Below are 9,910 nucleotides of genomic sequence, written 5' to 3' on the forward strand. Positions count from 1 at the left end.
TCTGTTCAGGATTTAATCCTTCTCTGGTGAAATCAGAATCCTGTTTAGTATTCACCTAGAGTTCTGTTCAGGATTCAGTCGAAATCCTGTTCATAATTCAATCGAAATCATGTTCAGGGTTCAATCGAAAATCGAGCTCAGCATTCAATCGGAATCCTGTTCAGGATTCAATCAGAATCCTGCTCAGGATTCAATCGAAATCCTGTTCGGGATCCAAATGGAGTATTGTTCAGGACTCAAAACGAATCCTGATCAGGATTCAATAAGAATCTCGTTCAATATTCAATTGGAATCCTGTCAAAAATTTCATTGGGATCATGCTCGAAATCTAAACAGAATATTGTTCAGGAGTTAATCGGAATCCAGTGCAGGAATCAATCGAAACCTGTTCAAGATTCAGTCGAATTTTTGTTCAGGATTCAATCGAAAACATGTTCTGGAATTATTTGAAATCCTGTTCAGTATTCAATCGGAATTCCGTTCAGAATCCAATCGAAATCCTGTTCAGGATTCAGTCGGAGTCCTGTTTAGGATTCAATCGGAATACTGTTCAGGATTGAGTCGGAATCCTATTCAGCGTTCATTTGGGATCTTGTTCAGGATTCAATCGAAAACCTATTCAGGTTTCAATCGGAATCCTGTTCTGGGTTCATTTGGAACCCTATTCAGGATTCATTCGGAATCCAGCTTAGGATTCAATCGGAATCCTGTCCAGGATTTGATTGGAATCATGATTAGGATTCAATAGGAATCCTGTTCAGGATATAATCAAATTCCTTTTTGCTCAAAGTGGCCGACGATTTCGAGTAATACACGTGCAAAATCGCACGGCCTACTTAGCGTTGTAAGACAGCAAAGGTCGAATAACCAGCCCACTTTATATTGCCGTGAATTATCCATATCTTGATTACTATTCTAAACTACTGTTTCTATAATTCAATGAATGACCTCCGTGCTAATATAAATCGCAAACAACCGTCACTAACTCAGGACTTTTTATCCCTTTTTAGAACCGGCAGCGTCAGCTCGGAAGATGACGGCGAAGATTGGCCCACTTCACCCATTGTTGCAGTTTGTGAACAGTTTGACGAGTAAAACGATCCCCAGTCTTTCGCGTACACATATAGACAGAGACGCTCTCGCGACGAGATCGCGAGTTATTCGTTTCGGAGTGATCGTTCGATCGTTAATTAGTGAGTGTTGTCGTCGTCGTCGAACGAAATCTAGCAAAAAAACACATAGAGGAAGAAAACCGGAATTATTTGGATAGCTACTACAAGTTTAGGAAAATTATTTTTTTGGTTTTTTCAAACCCAACAAGTAACACAACACAAATCGTGACTAGAAAAGTGTTATAAATTGAGCGTTGATTAAAGGAAGCGATTCCCCCCGCGGACGGGTCGGTGAAACAGAAAACAGAAAAAACTGTGTGCACGGTGTTTCTTTTCTGAAAGAAGACATTCTTTTCGGGAGAAGCGAAATACCGGCGGAGAGGTGGACTCTTGGTGGCGGATAATCGGAAGTCCGATCGAGTGAGAGTGTGAAGAAGACTTAACGGAGAAGAAGTGGAGGCGAATTGCGAAGCAGCGGAGATTCGCACGTTTCAGTGGTCTGGTGTGGTGTGGATTCTACTGAGAGCGTGGAAAGTCATCACTATCAGTCGGATAGTACAGTGTGGTGTGTCAAGTATTCTGCAATCCCTATCTGGTCAACAAACAAGAACGTGCTGCAGAGGCGGAGGCAGAATAAACGGAACTTGCAGGAAAGATCCGTGTGTGTATGCTGGATTCTCAACGGAGAATCACTAACATTACATCAATCAACAACAAAACAAAACATCAAAAAAATCTACGTTTAACTACATAAACACGCACCCTGGTGAAGACAGAGCGGAAACGTCGGTGACGCAGTAGGCACTGGAGGTTTGACAGTGCGAGAGAGGAACGAACGGACCAAAACCATCGTGACAGCAGTTCTTCGGATCACACGTCGAGGCCTTCCCCGGAAACCGGCCGTCATCGCACGTCGCTTGTCGACGCGAGAGTGTTCGCTAGTAAGCATTATATTATACTTTTTTGATTTTAACTAGATCTAATTAAATACACACATTTAATTAATCTAAGGAAAAGTTAAAGCAAAATCCACAAAGAAAAAAATTCAACAAAATTCTTGAAAAATCCCATACTAAAAAGAACAAAACAGAAAGAAAAAGCATAAAAGAAAATCAAAAAAAGTACAAAATATACAAAAGGTAAAAAAATCTAGGACATAGGTGTTTAAAGAAAACGTAAAAATCAACCTAAGCAGAAGCAGGCGAACATCCAGGAAAAGAACGAGAATTATTCGAGAAGGTTTAACAACAACAAAGAAAACTAGCGGACTTGACATTGAAAACAGAAAATCTCACACAAAGAAGTTGAAAATCGTGACAGCAAAACAGCAAAACAGTTTATCACAAAAAAGCCAGTACTGATTGTGTTATTAGATATTTTACGCAATAAAGCATACAAAACAAACCTTATAATAATAAAACAGAGAACGAACAGTTGTAAAGCTTGTGTAATTTTTGTAGTGGAATTTCTCTCATTTCTTCTTGCAAAGCAAAACGTTAATTCACTTCTAGATTCCAAACGTGTAATAAATCAAGTAAACAGATAAGTTTCCTCTAATCAAGCGCAAAGAAACAATACAAGCACGTTGCGACCGGAGCTTCAAATCCGGAAGTAACGAAGAAAAATATCAAGTTATATTATCTAACACAAAAAAACACTGAAAAAAGGTAAAAATTCAAGCCAAAAAAAGCAAGTCATTTCAATCTGTGTAGTAGTGAAAATTGTCTAATCGCTTTCTATTAAACGAAACAAAAAAGAAATCGAAACACACAGCTATAAACGCAGTTGAAAAAATACATAAACAAAAGAAAAAATAGTAGAGAATTAAACTACAAAAAATAGTTAATCAAGTCAGATTCAAACCGAAAAGGGAAAAAAAGCAGAATTCAAAGCTTAAAAGGCCACAGCGCGCGTTTGTGTTTTTGACGTCGTTGTTGTAGTAGTAGTAGAAGCAACTGTGAGATAGGAGTCCAGACCCCAAGTCGTCGCATTATCAAAAAAAAAAGAACAAAACGAAACAGGAAAATCTCTTTTTCCGCGTCCTCCACTTAATCGCAGGGGAGAGAAACCCACGAACCGAACAAATGGCGATGAACGTCGTACTGATCGTGGTCTTCGCGGTAGCGACGACTTCCTCCGGTGGAAGTCGCCCTTCGCGAGGAAACAGCCGAAAGAAGAAAACTTCGTAACGAAGGCGGGGATGGGGTGGTTGGGTTTCCGATTGGAAACGTTTCGAAGGCGCAGCTCACCGTGGCATCGATGGACCGATGGACCGCTCCGGAAGCAAAACCTCTGTTCTATCATTTTTTTATTTCACTGTTGTCTGATCTCGAATACTTTCGGCGCGCGTTCGAGTCGGTTCAAGCCTCGTGTGAGCGGTTCGGATACCCAAACATCTCATCCCCACCAGTTCGTGAAAAATTAACATAAAATACCTTTAGTAAAATGAAGAAACAATGAAACAAATCTTGTCTCTGAAAGTATAAAAAAAGATGAAAAAATTAAAAAGCAAACTGAAGAATATAGTATTTTAACTATTAAATATTAATTTATAAAGCAAAGTTATTGTGATTCGATTTATTTAAAACGTAAAACCCGTCTCATAGGCAAAACGCGGGCGGTACGGAGCAAACTTTACACAAGAGAAAGCGATTGCTAAAAAAGAAACAAAAGAATCAGAAAAGGATATCTTTTTTGTGTAAGTCTGTTATTTTTTTAGAAAAAAGCAAAACAAGGCAAACACTATTATACATAAACATTTGTGTACCTTCCTTTCTCCCATTTTTTGTAAATTATTTTCCTGTTTTTAAACAAATTATTTATTTATGAAACAAAGAAAAGAAAGTGAAAAAAACAAGTGCAAACAAACTGAGAGAGACACTCACTAACTTATAGAGCAAAGTGACTACCAGTCAGCGCAGAGCGAAATCTAAAAGAAAAAAAGAGAGAGATATAGAAGAAAGCAACTGAGCATAAACCGAAAAAGAGATTTTTATCCACCTAATTCCATCGCGCGTGTGTTAGTTTTGTTTTCTAAACTAAGAGAAAACTCATCCAAACCGAGCAAGCAGATTAGAAGAGGTAGAAGCACTTCATAATTCTCGTTCGCATAGTTTTTATTTTTTGTCGTAAATCGTGTAATCGTACTTCCAAAAAATACAAATCTTTTTTATACATAATATGTGTACGTATATTTTCCTTACTCCTCCCGTACTCCCCTTCTCATTCCCCCTCTTGTGTTCGTTTTAACCTCGCACTTTTCCACACGGCGAAACCAATCCGTCTTCACTGGTTTGGGGCGGAAGTTCCGTGTGCGCAGAATCGGTGCGCTAATCTCTATTGCGTTTTTTTACGTCGACATCCCCCAACCACCCCTCGACATCCTCCCCCACCATCGTAATTAATATATACAATTGTTTAGAATTAGTTGATAAGAAGCAACAAACTGAACGCAGAGAAGTAGGAGAGTAATAAGAGCTATCAGATGAGACCTACGAAGAGAGAGCCTCCGCGTATAAATGATTATTTTGAAAGAGCAGAACAGCGGAGAGCGCAGCAGAGAGAGTTTCAGAAGCGTACACGCATACACACACAAAAAAGCACGGATTTTAACACGAAATCATGAACCGTAAAAAAAACTATTTCATGTCTGAGCAGAAGCATGCAATGAGAGAGATAGAGAGAGTGAAGAGAGAACAAAAACATGAAAATGTGTCTCTGATGAATTATAATTACTGTATGATTTATGTATCTCGTATAAGGCAAAATGACGAAAAGAAAATGGAAAATGTGAAAACAAAAGAAAGAATGACATAAAAGATGAGAAAAAATACGTGGAAAATGGCAATTACAGATTCATTTGGGAACAAATGAATGAAAAAATAAAAAAAACTTGATTTATTTACATATGCGTTTGGATTGATGTGTTACTGAGGAAGAAGAACAAAGATCCGAAATGTCCTGTTGGTCCCGTTTGCCGTCCTGTTCATCTTGAGGCTTTCATGTTTATCATGCCACTTTTTGAGAACAATTTCGAAAGGAAATCACTCATTGTCTTAGGACAGATGATGATCCGAGCAACGCTACCTCTGGCTCTTCACGTAGAACAACGATCTGGTGCAGTGACTAGTGCACTAGGTGCGTGGTCGTCCTTGAGGGCATAACCGGAAATCAAAACAAGCATATCTTCATCTGTCGAATTATGTAGGAGAGTGGTATGTTGGTGAGTCGTCGTTTCTACTGGAAACAACAAATAATTACATTCCAAAAATGTTTACTTATGAAGCATTGAAAAATAATAAAAGCCGATTGCAGAAGGCTAATATGGATTTCATGCCAATAAAATGGTAATCATAATCGAGAAAATAGTTGAACATACCTCACTAAACATTTGACAGTTCAATAGTCGACAAATTATGACCTGACACGGAAAAAATGAGACACAAAAATGATCACCAAAATTTCATTTTAAACTGGATACTTCTCAAATTTTCATAGATTATTATCTATATATTAGCTATGTTGTTGCATTATTTATTTATTGAATTTCCTCCCCCAAGCTGAATGCTTGTACATTTCTCTTAACACTGCTCATGCGATCTTGGGCGAGGCTTTGCCCATCTTTCTTACGCAATTTCTCCCAGTTTCTCTTCAAAGCTTCATCGGTTTTGAATGTTTTTCCGCTTTTCTTCAACTTCTTTATTTTCGCCCAACACTTTTCGATCGGACTAAGTTTTGGTGTATTTGGCGAGTTCGCGTCCTTCGGGACCATATTAACGCCCTTCGCTTCGTATCAATCCATTACAGGCTTCGGTTTTTGGTCGCTTCCAGTGTGGGACACGGTGGAATGGTGGATTCCAAGCCTTTTGCCGATCCATCTGTGCGACTGACCTGGATTATTGATCACCCCATCGCCCAAGATTTGCTGGCGTGGCTGTTCTTGTTGTTGTTGTTGTTGTTGTTGGAGTTTCGTTTTCCGTTTGGCCCGGGGGACTATGCCTCATAAACGCCAGTTGCTGTTACGGTTAGACGTTACCGTCTAAAGCTAAGTATGCTGTTCCGCTCAAGAAAAGTAAAAATTTCTGCCCAAGAAATGGTCAAGAAATTTCCTACAGTGAGCTCCATTTGAATTGACATTTCTTTTCAACTGCGTACTGCGATCAAAGAAAAATCCTTTTCTTGAGCATTTCTTGCAAGAAATTTCCCACGCATCGAGATAGGCGATTACTTTTCTGTTGAAGTGCATACTTAGCTTAAACCTTCAGTCTTGACATTCGAATAAATTTCAGTATATTTTCCAACTCGTCGATTTTCACTCCTTCTTTGTCACGTACTAGATCTTGTAGGCGTCTGTGGTTTTCCCAATCGAAGTGATTTCGGATGTGGGTGTATTTTATGCAGTGCAGTAACATATGTTCCGTCGTGTTGATTACATTGCAAAGTTCACATTCTTCCGAATGAGCCAGTTGCATTTTAGCCAACCAGAATTGTGAATAATCGTGCCCGGCTAGTATTCTGTTCAGAGTTCGGACCTCCTCCCCATTGAATTTGGTGGCCCAGTACCACGGCTTTTCCGGGAAGCTGGGAAACAGTTCGTGGAACTTCTTCCCTTTATTTTGGAACATTACGATACCGTTGTACCATTCATCCGTTGTTTCTGCAAGCTGTTTCTTGTATCGTAATACTACGTCGTTCCAGAGGAGCTTGTTGACGATAACTGCATTGTTATTTACTCCTGCTTTGGCCAAAGCATCCGCTGCTTCGTTGCCGTCCAGTCCTACATGCCCAGGAATCCATTGGAGCACGGTGCCTGTAGATTGTAATTCCTTACAAATTTCTCCAGTCAGACTGTCCCATGTTTTGGATTCCTGGTGGTTCTCCAAAAGAAAACATGCTGATTGGGAGTCGGTGAGTATTACTGTGTTCTCCTTGGTTAATTTTGCGATTTCTTCCAGACCGATCCGTATGGCTATGAGTTCCGCCGTCATGATGCTGGAATGGTGTTCCATTTTGAGACTGATGGCTATGTTGTTTTCGGATTCGTAGACCCCGATTCCGCAGGCGTCCGCTGTTCTTGAGGCATCTGTATATACCCTTCTCCATAGAGGATATTCCTTGTTCAGATATTCCAGAGTTATTTGTCGCATTGTAGATTGAGCCATTTTTGTTTTGTTGATTGGCATGCCTTCAATTTGGTGCCGGATTGTGATGTCGAACGATTTCTCAGGCGATATTTGCTCATAGACATTGCTGATCTCCTCTGCGTTGTCCCTGTATACTTTTTCCATAAAAGTATACCTCTTGTTGTTGTCTGGATCGACATTCTCCAGTCCTTTCAATTGGCGATAAACAGCGTCTTGTTTTCTGAAGTGCAGTGTTATCCTTTTCTTCGTCCAGTATGTTCGCTGCAGTTCTAGTGGCTCTTCGTTTGCCAGGGCAGCTAGGGTGTTGATCGGGGTTGTTTTTGAGCACCCTGTAGCTATTCGTTGGCATTGTCGGTGTGTTACGTCAAGGTCGTTCCGGTAAGTTTTTGATGTGCTGCCGTAGATTGAACTTCCATACATTAGGAAGCTATCGTATAGTGCTTTATGGAATAGTACCATCACTTCTGGAGTGGCGCCCTTTTTTATGCTACCGATGATTTTCAGCATATTTTGCCGGTCCTTAATTTTGTGTTTGAGCTCCCTTACGTGCGTGCCATAGTTCAGATTGCTGTCTACGTAGATTCCTAGATGTTTGTAATACCTGACAAACTCTATTGGTACGTTTTTGATTTTGAGATCTAGCGTAGTCTCCCTTAGTTGAAAAACAATAGCTTTCGTCTTACTTTCGTTGATTTGTAATCTTAAGCGGTCGCTGCATTCCACAAAACTATTTATGGCTTGTTGAGCCCTCACTCTGACCTCTTCAAGGTTTTTTCCGCTAATAATCTTTACGAAATCGTCTGCATATTGGACAGTTACTACATTTCCTTCGTTTGGTTCAGTTTCGTGTAACTCCGTGGTGTAAAGGTTGAATAGGGTGGGCGATGAAACGTCCCCCTGCGGTAGTCCTCTTGAGATTATAGTTGATACTAGCCCCTGCTCTGTACGCATTACCAACTTTCGATTTTTCAGGAAGTTCTCGACCCATATTTTGATTTCTTCTGCAAACTGCATTCTGGTCAGGATATCAACAAGGATGTCTACGTCCACAGTGTTGAATGCGTTCGAGAAGTCGAAGAATACAGCTATGCTTATCATGTTGTTCCTTTTGGCAGCCATTATGTGATTAGTCACGAACTCCAGGCAATCCTCGGTTGATTTTCCTGGCCTGAACCCAAACGACAACTCCGGCAGGAGCTGTCTCTCCTTTTCATGTTGTTGTATGCGATGAAGTACTGCGGTGTTGGCTGATTTAACGATCGTTGATAGACATGCAATCGGTCTGTATGATGATACCTCTGCTGAATCACGGCCGGGTTTTTTGATAGGAACTATTTTGATCTCTTTAAGCCTTTCTGGGATGTTGCCCGCGGCAAAGTAGGCGTTTATTTCCTGGACGATTTTTTGTTTTGTTTGCATGTTTAGGTTTCTCAGAATTTCATATGTCAGGCGGTCGGTTCCAGGCGCAGAGTTGGCCTTCTTTTTCTGAATGATGTTGTTCCATTGTTCCAGGTTGAGCAGCTCTTCTGCAGGTGGCGCGTTTGTTGGTCTCTCTTGGTGTGTTGTTGGTTGTGTTGGCCCGAAGTGTCCCTCTAGGAACTCCGCTGCTTTCTCCCTCGCTGTAAGTATGATGTTATTCTTGTCCTTCTTGTCGTGATTGTAACGCAATCTCCTCACTAGACCCCAGTTTGCCTTCGTGTCCCTAGGATCAATATATTTTGTGATGTAGGCAAGATTTTCCTTCATGAGTTGTTTTTTCTTGCGTAGAAAGATCGCTTTGGCCTTTTGTAACTTCAGGAGATTCTCCTCGTTGGAAAGCCTGTTGAAACTTCGACGGCACTCTTCCTTTTCCTTGTAAAGCTGGGAGAGTTCATCGCTCCAGTAGTATTTTGGGACGAAATCGCTAAATCCGCTATTCCTGTTGATAGTGTCGGTGACTATACGTTCCAGATCCGTGATTGACTCCAGTTGCTCTGCGCTGATGTGCGATACCTCCTGGTTAATCTTTTTGCGGTTGTATATTGGCCGTTGCTTTTTGGATTGCGTCTTTGTTAGCTCAATAGCTATAATTAGATGGCCTGAGCCTCCAAATGTGGAATCCTTCACATTCCAGACCAGCTCGTTGAACAGATCCGGTGTGCATAGAGTTAGATCGATTGCGCTGGGGGTACCTCTTAAGGACGTAGGCCTGTACGTCTTTTCGCCATTGTTTAAGATCAGCAGTTCGGTACGTGTTATGGCCTCCAGTATAAGTTTACCTTTGCTATTCGTCGATACACAACCCCAAGCCTCATTGTGGGCATTAAAATCTCCTCCTATCAGCAAGTTCTTAAGTGCCTGTGTTTCAACTAACAGTTTTTCTACACCTAACATCAGTTCTGATACTGTTATTCTAGGGTTTATATAGACCGAGACTATATTTAGGTTTTTACTAGGAATGTTAATGCCGATAACCTCGAACATTTCGCTAGTGGTCAATTCTAGTGGTATATAATTGTAAACCTCGCGAAGGTATATACCGACACCTCCGCCTGTTCCTAGGCCTGTTACTACCAATCGTGATTTGAGAATTTTATGATAACCTGTTATATTTGTTGAAGCTATAGTCACAGAGAAACAGACGTAACACTTAGAACAAATTTCGATAAAAATCAT

At 40.6% G+C, this 9,910-nt stretch overlaps 1 protein-coding gene across 1 annotated transcript in view; it reads left to right on the plus strand.

Moving 5' to 3' along the window:
• LOC5565589 (cyclin G) overlaps positions 1–4,580 on the plus strand; it is a 75,642-nt gene extending 71,062 nt beyond the window's left edge. Inside the window, exon 8 of the mRNA XM_001649915.2 lies at positions 1,011–4,580. Coding sequence (XP_001649965.1) covers positions 1,011–1,095 — 85 coding nt within the window. The 3' untranslated portion in view covers positions 1,096–4,580. The remainder of the gene's footprint in view (positions 1–1,010) is intronic.
• Positions 4,581–9,910: the final 5,330 nt, after the last annotated feature.

The sequence above is a fragment of the Aedes aegypti genome, chromosome 1 (genome assembly GCF_002204515.2).
Source record: "Aedes aegypti strain LVP_AGWG chromosome 1, AaegL5.0 Primary Assembly, whole genome shotgun sequence".
Classification (NCBI taxonomy): Eukaryota; Metazoa; Arthropoda; class Insecta; order Diptera; family Culicidae; genus Aedes; species Aedes aegypti.